The sequence below is a fragment of the Psittacula echo genome, assembly GCF_963264785.1.
Source record: "Psittacula echo genome assembly, chromosome: 6".
Classification (NCBI taxonomy): Eukaryota; Metazoa; Chordata; class Aves; order Psittaciformes; family Psittacidae; genus Psittacula; species Psittacula echo.
In genome coordinates this window covers 63,922,675-63,942,140 of record NC_137743.1, presented here as the reverse complement: position 1 = coordinate 63,942,140, position 19,466 = coordinate 63,922,675, and the positions used below count along the sequence as shown (strand labels likewise).

General features: G+C 38.1%; 1 protein-coding gene across 1 annotated transcript in view; it reads left to right on the top strand.

Moving 5' to 3' along the window:
• Positions 1–19,466, top strand: part of COBLL1 (cordon-bleu WH2 repeat protein like 1) — a gene marked incomplete at both ends in the record, with an annotated part of 91,930 nt that overhangs the window by 49,763 nt on the left and 22,701 nt on the right. The window contains 6 exon segments of the mRNA XM_080621591.1: positions 194–373; positions 7,546–7,747; positions 8,669–8,897; positions 10,566–10,604; positions 11,462–11,556; positions 11,696–11,935. Coding sequence (XP_080477717.1) covers positions 194–373; positions 7,546–7,747; positions 8,669–8,897; positions 10,566–10,604; positions 11,462–11,556; positions 11,696–11,935 — 985 coding nt within the window.

Genomic DNA, 19,466 nt, shown 5'->3' with positions numbered 1-19,466 from the left:
TCCTGTTGTAACTTCTGTCAGCACTGATCATATGTTTAATACTGACTCATCCCTTCTTTGCACATATCACTTGCACAGTCCAAGTGAAAATTAAGTGTGTATCATTCCTGTTCTGGAGACTTGTTAGTTTGCCAGTATGGAATCATATGTATAAATACATACTTGACTTTTAATTTTTATCCATTTATTTCAGAAGAAAATCTAAAGCACCGCCTCCTCCATCTGAAACAAAACCCATTGCCGTTTCTCCGTTTGATAACACAGAATCAGCCAACCTCATCATGGAACAGAAAGAGAATGTAATTGATAAAGATATTGAACTATCAGTGGTCCTGCCAGGAGATGTGATCAAGTATTCTACAGTTAATGGGAGGTAAGTTACACAGAATGACATTTTTGTTGCATTTTCTTTCTCTGGTTTACTTCAATCTTCATCCAGGTTTTAAACACTCAGTAAAATACATGAGTTCTGTAAGTGAACATTGAGTGGATTAAAAGAAGGTGAAGGGCCTAGAGCACAAGTCTTACGCGGAGCAGCTGAGGGAACTGGAGTTGTTTAGCCTGCAGAAAAGGAGGTTCAGGAGAGTCCTTATCACTCCCTACATCTACCTGAAAGGAGGTTGCAGTGAGGTGGGTGTTTGTCTCAAGTAGCAAGCCATAGGATGAGAAGAAATGGCCTCCAGTTGTGCCAGGGGAAGTTCAGCTTGGGTATTGGGAAAAATTTCTTCACAGAAAGGGTTGTGAATCATTGGAAAAGTCTGCCCAGGGAAGGGGTGGAGTTTCCATCCCTGGAAGTATTTAAGAGATATGTAAAATGGGGCACGTAGGGACATGGCTTAGTGGTGGACTTGGGCAGTGCTAGGATAACGGTTGTACTCAGTGCTCATAGTCTCTTCCAACCTAAATAATTCTATGATTCTGCTATGATTTTGGAGTAGGTGTGGAAACATATACTTTATACATTTACCTACCTTTTGGAGAGACTTTTTATTCTCTCCAAATTGTGTATGGCACCTATCAGGATGTGTAGCCATACTTGTTCTTTCTAGTCACTGCAAGTCTCTAGAAAAATGTAGGCTTGTATGAGTCACTGAATCTTCTCACATCAGTTTTCCTTGTTGGACTTAAAAATGAATTCCTGAATCCTGTTTGGGTACAAAGTCATGTGTTCAGCACTTACACAGCACTACTACCTATAGACTACTAGCAGTCCTAAAAAATTGCATCATCACTTCAGACAAAATCTATAATGCTTTAAAGAAATAGTTTCTAGATACAGCTTGGATTTTTTTTTTTTTTTTGTTCTTTGATTTATTTTTTTTATTTGCTAATATAGTTTGTTTAAGCTGGTTTTAATTTAAAATACATACTTTAGTCTGCTAATTGGTAGTGTAGGTTGTGTGTATAACATTCAAGTGACCTTTAGTTTAGAAAGACCTGGACATTGACTGGTGTTGAAATCAGAAATCCTGGGATTTGAAATGTTATATTAATTATCCTAGCAGGCCTACCAAGAAGGCTCCTATGCAAATCATTGTATGGATGAGAGCAATTAGGATGCCAGATTGTTGCTTTCCTAAACTGAAATAAACTATTTGTATATTGTCCTTGTATTAGTGTATGGCCAGTGTCTTTGCTGCTGAAAGCAAGGAGGTGAATTTATTTATTTATTCAAATTAGGCAATGTAAATGTATAGTTACAGCTACTTCTTAATGAGAGATAGTTTGGCTTGAGTCTGTTTGTATGCTTTGTCATTGTCCATGAGGTCATTTCTTAGAAATCAAATACTGGCATGTTCTTCAGAGCTGCAGTGGATGAACTTCTGTGGCTACTTCTTGCCCCCCTTCCCAACTCAGTGTGATTTTCAGGATAACTTAAATCTGAGGTTATATTTCTCAGAATAAATATTCTGAAATAATCAGCGGCAACTGTGATGGTTTATGGTGTTCTTGCCAATGTGTTTGCAGGAAGGAATACTGCTGTCTGCTAACATGGTGCCTTCCTCTGTTTTTTAAATTTCTTAAAGGTGAGACTCCACATGTAAGCTATCAGGCACTTCTCTTCCTTCTTTTCACTCCCTTTGTCCACACGTACGAGTACCAAGTGCCCACTGCCTCACTTTGCTGAAAACAAAGTGCCAGAAAGGAACATTGCACGTATCTTCGCTTGGTCGTTATATTGTGTAGAATTACTCCCTGTTCAAGACAGGCCTCACAGGCTTATCAAGAAGCATACTTATTTCCTGACCAGCATTATTATCCCACAGTTACTGTTTCTTTTTTCAGTCAAGACCCTGTATGTAATTGATTACATAAATGACTGTCTTGCAAGTAAGAACCTATATTAGCACTGCTGGGCTCACTCGGAATGAGGGGAGATACTGTGCCGGACCGGCAGTCCACCATGAAGCATACTTCAAACTATCTTTTCTTCTAGTTTTGCGCTGTCTTGATAGTCATATTTTATGGACAAATTGGAAGATCCCTGCAGAAATGACATAAATTGCTAATTTGTCCCTTTCCTGTTCATGATCAGGGATAAGCAGCTTCAAAGCTCCCAAGGAGAGAATACCTTTCAAAATCTCATACTAGAAAAAGCAAAACTGTGAGTCTGTACAGCCATGTGCTCAAATGTCATAGTCCACTAGAGTAAATTTCTCTATGGTTCTCAGATGCAGTTGGGTTGGTTTGCTCCCTGCTTTTTCGTAGTGGCTAGTGAGAGCTATGTTGAACAAAGCACAGCTAAATATCCTGAGTGAGTAGAAGTAGGCAAAAGAGGATCAGAATGAAATCCGAAAGATTTTATAGAGAAAGATTACAAGAGAGAATAATTTTTGATCCTTGAGTTGATCTATGAGCAACTCAAGCAAAAAAAGTGAGAAAGGAAGGAGGACTGAAGTAGCTTATTCCTCATTCTGAAACTTCAAGCATAGGTGGATTCTCTTATTTAAGCCTAGACACCAATTTGTAGTAGTTGATGATAGTGATTCAGTTCAGAAGCTGACAGTGGCATTCACACTCTCCTGTCACCAGGATTCCTGCAGGGGGTACAGGCAAACTATTATTTAAAAACAGACAAACAACCTCCCCCCCCCAAAAAAAAAAAAAAACAAAAAACAAAACAGCCCCATGGTAGGAGCCGTGAGTGGTAAGCAGTGAAGGCCCGCTGTTCAGGCGGAGGAATGGGTCAAGATTTAAAGCCGAAGAAGAAAAAAAACCCACAAACAACAAAAAATTTGAACTATTTTATTTAGCAGCCTGATCATTTTGAGTTAGTTTTCTTCTCTTCCCACAAGGAAGAGCTGCAAAGTGTGAGAAAATGTTATCAAAACTGAACAATTAGTTTAAGTTGTATACATCAGTAAATTAACTTAGAAATGTCAAGGACCAATATGGTCATGACGTGCGTTTTACTTGGAAATGGTGTGTCAGATTTGCAGGGCAGCATGTTTAGGGCTTCAGTTGCTGATGACTTTAAGAGAGCCCTTAGCTTTGCTGAATTTGTTTTCTTAAAGTCCTTTGTGAGTTTCCATTTATCCATTCTTGAGTATTTTCAGTCACCAAGATATTCTTAATAAACCGTTGGTTTACTTCATATAGCTAGCTAGTGAATAATAAGCTTTGTGGTGTTGCCTTACTTTTCAAAACTTATTATACTTACATTTGTTAGGAAAAAATGTCTTTTTAGCGACTAGGATTAGTAAATAGTTTTGCAAGGAAGGCCATGAAGCCATGGGCTTAAGTAATTGGAGATCTATAGAAAGCCACATGGTGTGTAGGTTTCTTCTCTTTTCTTTCTCCCACCCCGATAGGAATACTCTTGGTGGCTGCTGACAGAGGGTTTTTTTGTTCAGTGGAGCTTACTGTGAGTCTCATGATGGGAAGAAAGACCTTGTTCCTAAATTATGATTATGTAAGAATCTCCACTTTCTTTTTTTTTTAAAGTAGCAGGTTTCTAGCCCTTGATTTTAGAGAGGAGTGTAGAAATGTGATGATTTTTTTTTTTTTCCTTTAAACACTTGATCCAGTCACTTCAAATACAACTTTCCGTGTTGGTTACAAGCATAACATTGTAGGTGAAGGTTCAACTTTAACTGTCAGTTAGGTGATGTAACAAAACACTACTAGCCACTTTTTATTGGTGTTTAGTCAGGTAGGAAGAATCAGAAGCAAATAGATGAGAGAAAAAGGGGTGTGGCAATATGTAAACAAATGTATGATCAGAGATCTCCAGAAAAGTTAAGTAAGGTAATGAAGGTAAAGAAGTCGCAAATAAAGATTTTACTGAAATTAGATAGAGGAAGACAAGCAGATGAGGTACTCTGAGGCAGCTGATGGCCACTTCTTGGAGTTCTATTAAATATTAATCATGGAAGCTGTTAAATGTACTGTGATTTATGTACCTGCAATCCTTGAAGGCTTTAGCAAAACATAGTGTTACAAGTTTTGGAGGATGTGATTACAAAAAAAATTGCTTTTTATATCACAGTAGGAATATCTGTCTAAAGCAGTCGTTGAAGGTGTCTTGGCTTCCAGTGGAGGGTGGGGACAGGACTTAGTCTATCATCCTCCAGTCAAGCAGGTAATTTCTGGAAGTATCAATGGAAAGCAAATTTGCACTGAATCACTGTTTTCGTGTACTAATTTGCATGTACCTGTCTGTTGTTTGTGAGCAGCTGTTTCTCACTTACCATTCTGACACTTCTTGTGACTCTGGTTAATGTGAGGGCTTTCCCCTGTCATCATGGTGCATTTCCATAGGATGGCTTTTTGCGATCTTTGCTTGTGAATTCTTGTACTGGTCATCTTCAGTGTTCTTACTCCTCTCTGATACCTGAAGGCCAGAGGGAAGGGCGGCTGTTGAAAATAGTGTATATAAATGCACCAGAAAAAAAGTAATGGGTAACTTATTGCATAGGCTGATAACTAGAAAGGTTGCTATGGAAGTAGCGTCTGCGGTCTCTTCTGGGTCTCTCCTTGCCTTTTCTGCCAGTGGCATGGGGGAATGACATGATTTGCATTTGCAGCTCTTATTAGGGTAAGATGGATGTACTTGTTCTCTGCCAGAAATGCAAGAAATAGTTTTTTCTTCTTTCTTCTAACTGTAGCAGGTTGTGATATATGGGAGAGAAAAATTGAAATAAACTCTGGTTTAGCTGTGTGAAAAGGGAGGTATAGTTAGTTTTGTGCAGTGCTCAGTGCACTACTCATGGTATTCCTCAGGCTGATATATATCATCTAGATGAAGGCACGACAAATATATTACATTCTTCTATACCTTTTTCAGACCATCAGATAGGTGCTTTTTTGACTCCTTGGCACTTCATTTCTGTATGTTTTTTATTTATTGTTCCTTCTGCCGTTGTCTCCTCAGGCAGGTATTCTTCTGCCATTTAAGCAGGGAGAAATTTTCTTGGGGGGGGGGGGTGTGGTGTGGGAAGTAACAGTCCTGCAATAACTATATTTGTCAGCTTTCAAACCATTTCCATCTTCTGGAAGTGCAGTGTGTGCACCAGATAGTCCAGCCTTGCTTCTTGAAAACAGAAGACAGCTTGCTTAAGGAACATTTGTTTTTTAGGACTAAATGAAAACAGGAATGATATTGCAAGGTAAAGGGGGTAGAAGAACAGTGTTCACAATAATCTCTAATGTCGAGTCGTTCTTAATTCTTTTACAGAGCCATATAATATAAAAAGTCTGATTTAACTTCCAACTTAATAAATGTATTAACTGTCTTCATACAGTCTATAATTCTGCTTAGCTTGATGGATCTTTGTAGAAGCTATCTATTTTCACATTTGGTTATGCTATCAATACTGCGTCTGTTATGAGATTACATCTAGAATTTAAGATTTCTGATAAAGCCATACCAGCCAAACCCTGTATTAGTTTTCCTTTGGACACTTCAGTGTCCTTTTCAACATAGCATTTGATTGCTTCTCAGACTTATAAATTCTTTTCATAATATGCTTGTGAGACAGAGCAGGTGATAGATTTCCCTCTTTGTAGTTGTAAGTGGGAGAGACAGAGAACGTCAAAATGAAATGCTCCTTACAGATGATTGCCCAACTCTACAAACTGAGGAATGACCAGTTGCAATGACCTGATAGTATCATAACTTTATTCAGTTGCTGTAACATGCAAAGTTAGGATGCTCTTCTTACCTTTGGTCTATTTAAACATCTGTGATGCTTCTGTTTAAAGTATAGCTTTAGTAAATTTATTCCAATAGTGTCGTGGTTTAAGCCCAGGCCGTAAATTAGAACCACGCAGTTTCTACTCCCCCCCCGCCAGAAGGATGGGGAGGAGAATCGAAAGAATGTAACTCCCACGGGTTGAGATAAAAACAGTCCAGTAACTCAGGTATAACACAAATCACTACTGCTACCACCAATAATAATAATGATAAGGGAAATAACAAGGGAAGGGAATACGATACCACCTGCTGAAAACGAGCCCGACAGAGCACAGAACGTGCGCTTCCGGGTAACTCCCAGTTACATCCCCTGGCATGACGTGCTGTGGTATGGAATACCTCTTTGGCTAGTTTGGGTCAGGTGTCCTGTCCCTGCTTCCTCCCGGCTTCTCCTCCTCCCTGGCAGAGCATGAGACTCACAAAGTCCTTGGTCAGGGTAAACATTCTGACCAGTAACTGAAAGCATTGGCTTTATCAGTATTATTCCCAGGCCGAAAGTCAAAACCACAGCGCTGCACCAGCTACTAAGAAGGAGAAAAACTGACTGCTGCTGCTGAACCCAGGACACAATAGCAACTGGGAATGTTCAGCTTATCTTAATGTGCTGTTCTGCATCTTCTTTATTGAGCACTGAGCGAACAATGATGCACAATTCATGACTACATATGAGAAATCTGCTTTGCATACTTCATTGTGAAAAGGACATCTGCTGCATCATACAGAGCTTCCAAAATAAAATAGCATTCATCTTCTACATAATTATTTAGGTTCTTTCCCTTTGTCTGTATTAAACACTTGGCTCTTATTTTGGGATCGCTAACGCAAGACCTCCTTAAAAGCTGGCTTCCTCAAACTTGATTTCTCCTGCTTCCTCCAAATAGCTCCTGCTTGGTATTTCTGAAAACAAAATACCTTGTAACCTCAGAATGGATATAAAAATGTCAATCTTTGGAAAGAAACTGTTCTTAACGAGTAGCGGGGTATTTATCACCACTGCTAAGTTCCCATTAAAAATCAAATGAGGTGGCTAATGCACATGTTCCTGCTGACCCCAGGAAAAACATCACTTCATACAAGAAAAAATTTCTCCCTTTGCTCAAGCACATGGCATACTTCTGTGCAAGCTGGTTTCATTTTCTGTTTAATGTATTTCTTTTTTTTGGCTTTGCCTTTTTTATTGCTTTTTTTTTTCTCTCTTTTCTATGTTCAAGATATTTAAAGTTGGTGGCTGGCAATAATTATTTAGTCATGGAAAGGAAAGGATGACTTGGGCTAAATGTTTAGCAGCACATTTTGTTATTGCCTGTTTAATTGTCCTCTGTTGTGACAGTTCCATTTGTCTTTTACAGGAAGCCCATGATGGACTTGCTGATCTTTCTCTGTGCACAGTATCATTTAAATCCATCAAGTTATACTATAGAGTTGTTATCAGCAGAAAATAGCCAGATTAAATTCAAACCTAACACACCAGTGGGGCTGCTTGAAGTGGAAAAGGTGATTTTAAAGCCAAAACAAATGGATAAGAAGAAACCTGCTCCAGTTATACCAGAGGTGAGAACTGAAATTAAAGCATGTTGAGAAAATAGAATCACTATTGGATTCAACAAGTTGAGCTCATAGGTCAGCCTCTTGTGTCAGCCTTTCCTGTTGTCTCTCATCCTCTCACCATGCACCCCTGTGAAATGCTTGGCTCCATGTTCTTGATAACCTCCTACTAGGTAAAATACATTTCAATTTGTTGCAGAAAACATCTTTGCTGTGAAAGAAGGAAACATTAGAATATTATTTGAATTCCCACGCCTTGCTGTCCTTTTGACAAATTCTGCAGATGAAGTGTGGCTGAATACAGCCTTCTATAAACTGAAAATCAACAACTTGAACCATCTGTCATGCTGTGATATATATGCCTTTCTGCTTGTATGTTCATTTTCCTTTAATACATGCTGTACGTTTTTGTTGTTAACCAGGTTTTTTTATATACCCTTGAGAAGGCAGGAGGTTTTAGAAGTACTAAAGCAACTTCTGGGTGTTGCTTCAATCTTTCCTTCCACCTTTGTTGTTCTGCTGTAGAGAAAAATCCTGGGCTTTAATTTATCTAAAGCTCTTAAATAGGGCCAGGGGAACCCTTCTGCTGCCCTCTTACTTTCATCCTGCTTGGGTACACGCACATGCACCCATGGCTCATTGGCTGACTTTTACAGCTCCATAATGTAACCTAGTAGAGCATCTCATTCCAGGAATGTGCCCTGCTGGACAGGCAAATGACAGATGCTAAAGAAGGAGAAGACTGTTTCATGTGCCCTTTTCTTCTGTAGCAAGAAATCACAAAATAGTTGCTCTTGTAGTGTTGAATCAATAACATTGGTGAAGTTGGCTACAAGCGGAATTCCTGTGACTGCTATAAGGCTGTTATAAAAATGCCAGTTGTTTCAGAATTTGAGGTGGTACTTATTGGAATTTTCTTCTCTCCAGCAAACAGTAAGGGTAGTGATAAACTACAAGAAGACACAGAAGACAGTCATAAGAGTTAGTCCACATTCACCCCTTCAAGAACTCATTCCAGTTATCTGTAGCAAATGTGAGTTTGATCCTTCACACACTCTACTGCTGAAGGATTACCAGTCTCAAGAACCCCTTGATATGACAAAATCTCTTAATGACCTTGGACTAAGAGAATTATATGCTATGGATATCAGTCGAGGTAAGATAACTTTTGTGAATTGCAGAAAATTATAGAAAAGATAATTACTTGATATTTCAATAATGTATACATTTTGTTGGGATAATTTTACTTTTGAATAAATTTATTTCTAGCATATAGTATATATTTAATTAGTCTTCCTTAAAATTGAAACTGGGACGAGTTTATCTGTACTTATGTTTGAGAAATGCTATAGAAAGTTCTTAATTTCTAACAATGTTAGGCACCAGTAAAGATAGCTAAGTACAAATCATCACTTTTAAACAACCTCTTCCTTTCCTTCCCCCAAAAGACCAACTACACTGTATTTCTCTGAGCTTGTAAGAAGATACAGGATCATGATGAGCTGAAAAGTACAAAAACATGAGAGAAATTTAGTTTTGTTTTAAAATTATTTAAAATTTTAAAAGTGTTAGAATATTCTGATGGTATTTATGTCTATTTGATTGCTATTTGCTAATTTTATAGATTGTGAAGGAATAATAATCTTCTTTTTTAATTGTGGCCCAACAGGGGCACAGTGAACTAACATCCTTGTATTTGTACAGACATTCTTATTGCCTGGTTTTAACTCTATTTGTAAACCTGTCTTTTTCATGAGGGGTTTATTGTACTACGAGTAAAAACTTTGTACAGTGTGGTTTGTTCTGTTTCAGACATTTCTCACAAGAAATCTTACCTCATCTAGAATGCAGTAGTACTGCCTTACTCCTGTTCTTGACTATTGTTCTATTTGCTTGTTCTCCTTTCCAGTCTAAAACCTGGGGGGTTTTGTTGAGTGCTTTTTTTGTCTTTTTCCTCATTTCTACCTAATATGGTAACCTTATCATTCGGTGCTTACAGTTTCAAGAGTTCTCTCAATTTGCAAGTGCCAGTTATCTTGAATAACAGGAGAATGAGAGATTTGAAAAATGTCTTTTTTCTGTGGAGAAAACAAACATGAAATATTTTTCTCTTCCCCACTGGAAAACAACATATTTTAACTTGCCTCAACATGTTCCGTGGGCTACATGTGCCCATAGTGCATTGTCTTGTTTGTTGTCTGGCTACTGCTTTCATCTACAGACTGGCAGGGCTGCCTTTTAAGCAGTATGACGTGTGCTTCATTTGAATCAACAGCCAAAAATCCTTAGGAGGGAATATGAGGGCATATCTGCTTTCTACACAGCAGTGCCTGGCTAGGAACTGTTCTCTTGATACAAAGTAGTTCAGCATTTCAATTTTGCGGACAGCTTCAGAGCTTTACTTTTTGAGCTTTCTTTATGAAAGCGAGTGGTGAGGTGTGCCTCGTGACAGAATTTAAATTCATATTTTATTTTATTCAGATTATATTTGAATTTTACATTCCTCTTTGTTTTCCAAGTTCTGGCTGCCTTACAATCCAAAACTTACAGAGCAAACTATTCTATAAACTGATTTTTCTTTTTCCATTAGAAATATAAGTGAAGACTCTCCTTATTTACAAGATTTCTGTCTGTGTTTTATGTCTTCAGACTCAAGTTCTTAAATGGCTTTTAACATTTAGATAGTAAAGATACACATCCTTTCACTTCAGTACCTAGTTACATTTTCCTAGTGATGAAGAGAGCTTAACTTTCTGTGTTTGTAACTTATAACTGCATCCTTGATTCAGATTCACATTTTCTGTCTCTTTTTGTCCTTCTATAGCCACATCACCAGCTGATTTAAATTTACCGTCTTTGCAAGGTACGATTTACTGAAATAGGCAGTGAAACTGTAGCACTTATGTGACATTACAGTCTGCTGCTATTAGAACATCTGCTTAACTGTGACATGAGTAATTGTTCTATCATAAACGCATATTTAAAAAGATAATACATAAATTGATATACCCAGCTATATATGAAGTATTTCTGTATAGTTCTACTCTGGATTGAATGATTATACTAATACTTGTACCGAGACCCCAAAGGGGCCTTGCTGATTCATTCTCCTCATTGCATTTGCAGTCAGTGGGATGCCTTTAAGAAAGTTAAATCTAGTAAAAAATTAGAGACAGCTGTTAGGTTTACAAATCATCTGCATGAAGAAGACATTGTAAGGAGAGTAAATTCTGCAAGGTACCACAATGGACTTGAGTATCTTTACTATGACTGCCATGCAGTTACCTGTGCAGCACCTGTCAGGTGTTTCCGTGATCTTTCTCCAGAGCCATACCATGTGCAGTCTTGTGCCTGACTTGTCCCACTTCACACTTTGCCATGAGTTCAAACTGAATTGAGAGCTGGACAGGCTGATGCTCTCTTTCCCTTCTACATGAACCATAATGTGTGACAGGTGGGACATGCTGAATTAAGTGGTAGGGGTATTAACAGCACCTGAAACTCAGCTGTTCTGAGCTCTGAGAAAGAAGGAAGAACAAGGATGGTAGGAAACCCGTTAATTTTGCAGCATTTAGAAAAAGCTATTAATATAGGTGATTTACAATGTGTTTTGTATATCCTTTCAAGAATGAAGGATGTGAAATGACAGACAGTGAAATAGTAAGAATGCAGGAGAAATAATCTGTGCAATAAATAACATCTAGAATTATTCTATTTTAGACTCCTACCAATCTGGAAACTTAGATGTTCTAAAGGAGAAAGAAAACAAAAGATTTTTCAGCTTTTTTCAACGAAGCAAGAAGAAAAGAGAACAAGTAAGGTGTAACTTTGAATATGTTTCTAGAAGTTTTGCTTATACGTATTGAGCAATCAATCACTGTTGATCATTTTCCAGCAAGTATAAGTAACTTGGATTTTGTTTTCTTCCCCCCATCCCCCACCCTGCACGCCAAGGCTGCCAGTGCCCCAGCAACTCCACTGATGAGCAAGCCAAGAGCAACGTTTATCACAAGATCTAACACTGTTAGCAAGCACTATGATTCAAACACTCTGCCATCTGAAATGCCGAAGAAACGGAGGGCTCCTTTACCACCTATGCCAAGTTCTCAGAGTGCTCCCCAGGAACTTGCACAGGCCCAAGTCAGACCAACATCTGATATTGTGAAATCTAACAGCCTTGATAGCAGTGAACAGGTTAGTTATGTCTGTTTCACTTCTCTTAGGAAGTTTAAACATCATAATCCTGTTAATACCTGCTGAGGCTTGAAATAAACAGGAAAGAAAGGTTTAGTAGTTTCTTTTTTAAAAATCTTAGTTGGAAAATAATTACAGAAATGGAAAGATGCATTCCTTTCAAACTTTATATTGTGTATCCAAAAGAGCTATTCCAAATAGTATTTTGAAAAGGTAAAACCGATTTCTTATATAAGTTGGTATTCTGAGCACCTTTTTGTTTTTGTGGATGAATAGGGTTTATATTTAAATGTGAGAACATTGTCTAACTCTATCATATCTAGAAATTGATGTTTTGATATTTCCAATAATGTTTGATGTTTTAGTTACATGTGATAATGAGAAGTTTGTTCCTTACTAAAAAAAGATGGAAATCTTGGGGACTAGTCTTTGCAATCTTATGCTCCCAGCAAGTTAAAGTAAGGTTTTTATTTTAATGCAATAATTGTATATTTAATTGAAGTTATGAGATGTGGGCTGCATATTTAATTAGCCTATATATCCCATGCTATGCAGGAATTCTGCCAAAGAATGTGGGAGAACTGATGCATAAGGTATTCTCCCGGTATTGCACATATTGTCAGTTGTGTAATTCTAATTAAAGACCAACGCTAAAATTGTCATTATGATTTTTAAAAATTATCTTATACAGCATCTAAATGCAGTTTCTAAATGTGGTATCTAATAAATGAGGGTATCGGTATGCTAGAAAAATAAAATGCAGATAGAAATCTAAGGGATGAACTTTGAGTTGAATGCAAAGACAAGAAATTTCAAACTGTGACTTCCTTTATCTTTATACAATCATTTACTCTTTTGTTGATGCACAGAACCACAAGAGAGCACTGTTTAACAGAAGTTCTGAATCTGTGTACTGTGTCCTGCTGAAAAGCTTTATCATTTGAAGAAGACAGAGGTTTCTTTCTGTATTTTAATAAAAAGAACCTCCGGGGGGGGGGGGGGGGGGGGGATATCATGATCTTCTTTTACCACATCGTGTTTGTCTTTAAATTGAATTTAAATCTTTTTGAAAATAATTTATTAATGTCAACATGCTTTAAATGATTCATATCCTATTATGTCTAACAGTAACGTATGACTGTTAGGCTAGGATCTGTCACTCAACAAAATTGCTTAGATTTATTATTTTGTGCTGACATTTCTTACTCATCTAAAGTGATTTGACTAAAGTCGAACAGCCCACAAAGAAAGGACAGAAGTCCAGATTAAGTTATATTTTTGTGTGCTTTTTCTGTTTTGTATTTATGTGTGCAGCTCCCTTAGAACTTGGAAGCCTTTGGCATGTGTTTTTTAAGATGACTTCTGTTTCATTCCGATTTGATTGCACAGTGATTTACCAGATAATACAGAGTTTGGGACTTAAATGTGAGCAAATATTTGCTCTGAGCTTTTAATTTTATTAATTCATGTAAACTATTCTGTCTTTTTAGTATCTATTTTCCAATAAATGTCATCTAATGGAAGAATTTGGACTGTATAATACATATTGCTCAACTTGGTCAAGGAACTCTTAGGAGGGATCTTATGGGAGACTTTCTTGGAAATATGGTCCTTGTAAGAGTTCTGAGACATTTTCAGAGACAGCCTTCCTGCAGTTACAGGAGTGGTCCATTCCCCTACTTAGAAAAGGAATAAGCAGAAGAGTAGTTTCACCTAAATGTACTACTGAGGGAGGTCAAGTGCAAAAATAAGCATGTGAGGGATAGAAAGGGGATGGAGCAATTCCCCAAAACAAATACAGAATTAATTATTGGATGTGCAGAGATGCAGTTAGGAATGCAAAAGCAAGCCTGGAGCTCAAAGCAGCAGATGTCATCAAGACTAACAAAAAAGGCTTTTGTAAGCTGGGGGCAAGCAGAAGTCTGAGGATAAAGGATGAGGTTGTCTATCTCTATTTTAGAAAGGTGCTTGTCAGAGTCTGCCACATTTTTTGTTTAAAGTGTAAGCTATGGACTAGACAAATGAACCACAAGGTAGGATAAAAACTGCCTAAATGGCTCAGATGGTGGTAAACAATGGCTCAAAGTGAGACTGGTTGTCAGGTGGAGTTCCTGAGGAGTTGGTAGTGTGGCCAATACTGTTAAATTTATCTTTATAAACAACCTAGATGATGGAACTGAATGCACCCTCAGCAAACTTGGAAGTTGACACCAAACTGGGCATACAGGCAGGTACACCAGAAGAGCCACCATTCAGGGAGACAGTGACAGGCTAGAGTTGCATGAGGTTTAAAATAGGTGCATCTGAAATTCTCAATCTGGAATGGAGTAATCCGAAGCACCTGTAAAGCCTGGGGTCTGGCTATGTGATCCACCTTGAATCTCAATACTTTTTAGGCCACATGTCCTGGGTTCAGCAGCAGCAGTCAGTTTTTCTCCTTCTTAGTAGCTGGTGCAGCGCTGTGGTTTTGACTTTCGGCCTGGGAATAATACTGATAAAGCCGATGTTTTCAGTTGCTGGTCAGAATGTTTACCCTGACCAAGGACTTTGTGAGTCTCATGCTCTGCCAGGGAGGAGGAGAAGCCGGGAGGAAGCAGGGACAGGACACCTGACCCAAACTAGCCAAAGAGGTATTCCATACCACAGCACGTCATGCCCGGGGATGTAACTGGGAGTTTCCCGGAAGGGCACGTTCTGTGCTCTGTCGGGCTCGTTTTCAGCAGGTGGTATCGTATTCCCTTCCCTTGTTATTTCCCTTATCATTATTATTATTGGTGGTAGCAGTAGTGATTTGTGTTATACCTTAGTTACAGGACTGTTCTTATCTCAACCCGTGGGAGTTACATTCTTTTGATTCTCCTCCCCATCCCTCCGGGGGGGGGGGGGAGGGGAGAGTAGAAACTGCTTGGCTGACTTGTCGACTGGCTTAAACCACGACACCACACCTGTACTACTATGTCCAGATTTGGTTCCTGCAGTTCAAAATAGAGATTAAAACCAGGCAATAGTCCAGTGGAAGGTCACTAGGATGTTTAAAGGTTGAAGAAACATACATGTTCTAACAAAAGGAAAGCTCAGATGGGATCTAATTGCATTCATCTGATACCCAGAAGGTGTTATAAGGAAAGTAAAGGTATATTCTGTACAAAGATGCACGGTGACAGAATAAGGACCATTGGGCACAAAGAAGTAGTGCCTCAGAGGGAATTCCATTCAGACACAGAAGAAAACTCATCACTGTGGGAAAAACTGGACTTTGGAATATGTTGCTGAAGAGAAATGGTTAAAGCTACCTCATCAGAATTATTCAAAACATGCCTTGACAGGCTCCTGCAATAACCTAGTGCAAGACCTTGCGTCAAACAGAAAATTGGAGCAAATGATCTCCAAAGGTTCCTTCCAACTTAGACTTTCCTGTTTCACATGGGTGAATCAGAATTTTGATTTCTTAAAACTGTGTCCACATAATTAGGAGAATAGAAAAAAATATATTAGGACTCCACTGCTAACACAAACCAACAAATACTTGGTTTTGCTGTGAGATTAAGCACTGCTTGAGTAATGCTGGCAAGGGGAAGATTTGGAAGCTTGTTTTTCAGAGCTTCCACTGAAATCTCTAAAATAAACAATAAGGTGTCTCTAGCGATTGAGACTTCTGGTTTCACTTAACTGTAAACTAAAAGACAGTTCCCCTAAAAAAAAGTAAGATGTTAGGCAAGGGACAATGTAAAATAGTGTTATTTAAATAAAAATGTCATTTACAGGATTTGCAACTTTATAATTTAAAGTGAGCACTATTTAAATATATCAAGTAAAAATCGATCTTTATTTCAAGAATTGACATCCTAAATACAGAATTGGAAATGAACATATAAGCATTGTAGAATAAAATCAGTTTTGATGGTTGCACAGCATTTTTTCATCTGTATCATGAATTAATGTTTTCTCAACTTAAAGTGACCAATTTATACTTGTTTAATCCAAGTCAGTTCTCGGTAATGAGGCAAGTACGATGGTCACATTAGACCACAATTTTTTCAGTGTAAAGAATATAAGAATTTGGTCTCTCATATTCCCCACTGTTGAAAATGTACGTCCTGCTGGTGGGATTTAAAAGTCTCTTTCGGGTTGCTTAACAGGCTGATTGGTGTGTTTGCTGAACTATTTAGCGTGTCTGGGAGTGTCACTGTTATTGTAGTGTCCCGTGAAGTTAATTTACAAAACTTAGAATATACTCTGTTCCCCCCACCCCTCCGCTTAAGGGTTCTTTTTTATTTGCTGCTTTTGCCATACAAGTAGCATTTCCTTGCAAATCATATTGCTTTTCAGAGTGCCTAAGTTGTGAAGCCTGCCCTTCAGTTTATTTAGCAGGCTGGATACATACTTTTATTTCTTCTATGGACCAGGATAGCCTTCTGCATGTGCCTTATTATGGACAGATCTCTTTTGTAACATCCACAAGGAAGACAGAATGAAATGTCAGCTTTGCCTGGGTAAACTGTTTGCCTAGTTTTGATAGAAACATGCCAAAGTAGTAACATCAGACAACAGTGAAATGTGCCAACTTTAAGGGAACAGAGTATTCACTGTTGTCTTTCTTCAAATTCACGGTGTATTATAGTCCAGCTTCTCACAGCATGAAAAAGGGTTTTAATGTTTACCTCCTACAGCTTCTCCACATCTTTTTCCTTAAAAAAGGAGCTGCTTTCTCTTTATATGAGCAGTTACCTTCTGGTATGAGGTTTGGAATTTTTCTTCCTCAGTTTCAGAGCGATTACAGAACCAATTTTTGGAGATATGTTCCTATTTTGAGGAGATAAATTAGTACAGTGGATGTAAGGGTTGCTGTTACAAGTTACTACATAGCATGACTTGCCTATTCTATGTAAGACTCAGAAAATGACTAGTAAGCTTAATAGATAATGTTTGTCCAGCTAATTTCTATGTTAAATTAGATTGGAAATGAGCATGTTAGTCTCATATATTGAAATCCCTCAGTTATTTGTTAGTTCTAATTTTGGGCAAGATGGCTCTTGTCAGAAGTATGTTTAGAACTAGCACGTTTTAGAACTTGCAAGTCAAGAGGACTCTCCAGGGTTTTTGCAAAGTTGTGTAATGCAGTATCTTCACAGTTTTCATAGAAGTGGATAAAACTTCCAAGTACTAACACTTCTTTAGAAGAAAATTTCTTTTAAAAGAAAATAATTTGATTATGTCCAAAATGCCATTGCTGATTTTCTTCCTAATGCTTTATTTATAAAGACTAGACTGTGATGTTTTCATTTTATCCCATGAACGTTTGTTTCCTTACACTTTTTTCAGTTACGGTAAAGGAGCATATGTAAACTATGCTTGGGTAGGAACAATTAAGTGGAGATTTTTAGTCAAAACATTTACAGTCTTAAATTATGGATACAACTTCTTAATGTAGAAATACAGCTTACTTTTATTTACACAACCCTAACTCCTAAAGAAAATTGACTCTCCAGTTTACTCCTTTGAAAAGAAAGGGAAGAAGATGGGAAAATGGGGGAAGGGTGGGAAGCAACTAAATCATAAACTTTCTCAAAAGATATATTAGTCACTGTCACAGACCAGCTTAGTTAAGATATTTGTGAGAATGAGTTCTGTGCTTAAGAAGTTACACCAGAGGCTTAGTTGCCTGGAACTTGATGGTTAGTCCTTTACCTGTGAAGTTGGGCAATGATGCAGTGAGCACTGCGAACATCAGGGAGGTTCTCGTACAGAGACAGGGTTACTTGGGAGAAGATAGTGCTCAGACCTGTTTGCTCTTACTGAAGTCGGTATGAAGATCACTAGATAGGAGTCTGATATGATTCAGAATTGCTGGTGAACATCGTATGCATCCACTTTTCAGTGTACCAAATGCATAACCTTGTCTCCTTATTGTATTTACTTCTGTACTGGCAAGTGTATAGATAAATCATAGGAGAGAATAGTAACGCCGGGTGTTTGGACAGAATAACACCAGCTGAGTTTCTGCAAACATATTCTGTATGTCCTTTCTTTCCAGTAGGTCAGAGGTATATTACTTCCTGTGCAGTTCTTTGGCCAAGTTTAAGTATTTTGGTAAGCTTAAGTCATGTAATAGAAATTGAGTGCATTAATCATTGCACATACATTTGCTTGCATACTTGTACAAAGAGAAGAAAGAAATACTAGCAAAATGGCTAGCAATGTGCTTTGGTATTCCAGCTTGCATATCTTCTGATACACCTAGCTAACTATGGAGGAAAAGAGGTAGATAGTGGTGGTATGAAAATGTGTGTATTGTGATCATTGATTTGAGGTACGCTTTCTGAAATGCTCCACTACACTACATTCTTTCCCAAATACTTCCTCCCCCTGTCCGTTTTCTCCCATTCCAGCTGCAAAATTACTGTAGCTTACTTGACTTGCCTCTGCTTTTTGAAACAATAAGAAGGGCCAGGCACCATGCCTGCCACTGCTTACAGAGGCTGGAATTTGAGAAGCACTGGTCTCTACGAGTGTCTGCTTGGGGTGGTACACGATTTGGTTCCAAATTTGCCTGGACACATTTGAGGCTAAAAAGCTTCATACCCATCTCTGCTTGTTCCAGGATAAACAGGGTGTACAGTGTTAAAAGTGGAACTTCTGCATATGTTGTGGAAATTATGACAGAGTTCACTGGTGTTTCTGCATAAGCACAGTTAATTACTTTAGTGATTCTAACATGAATTTTAATTCAAATGTAACTGATAATGCACTGGTTATCACTGGCAGTTGGTATGACACACGAACACCCAGATGTATATTCCAAAACTTTGTCAGATATGTCTTAATAACATTATTTTAATTTTTTTCCATCTGTTTAAAGTACTGTTTTCACATTGCACCCTTTGTTAGGATTTGAAAGCTCTTAATATTCATATGTTGAATAATTCCTGAGAAAATCTGTTCAACACTTGAACCTTAACTGGAACATTTAGTACTTTCTCAAAATCTCTCTTTGCAAATCATTTGTTTCTTTGGATGCAAAGGGCAGTGGGAAGGCTTATAAAAATCTTCTAGTAGCATTTGTGCTCTTATGCTGAGAACATTATTTCCCCCCTACACACATACTCTTTCTGTGCAGGAGGGAACTCTGGTGACATCTGTTTAGCTGAGCGAGTATGCGCAGAACTCAGTGCCAGCCAAGTCAGCTGAGAGAGCCTGTGCGAAGCAGATGAGGGTGCAGACCTTTGAACAGAGAACAGTGTCTATGCAGAACGGAGGGACTGCAGCCTGGAGAGCAGCTACCAAAGAGGAGAAAACCAGAACTGCCCAACAGCAAGGAGGAAAATGATTTAACAATAAAAAAGCCTAATTTGGGAAAATACTAGATTTGTCATCCCCTCCTGTATCAATTCAGATGCTGAATACTATTTTTTTTTTATTTTTTTGTTAGAACTATTTGGAAACCGTGAATAAGAAACTATAAAAGCGTTAAGTGACTTTTTGTTGTGTGATGTTTTAATCTGGAAACTGAGTTGTTTAAAAACTATTCAAG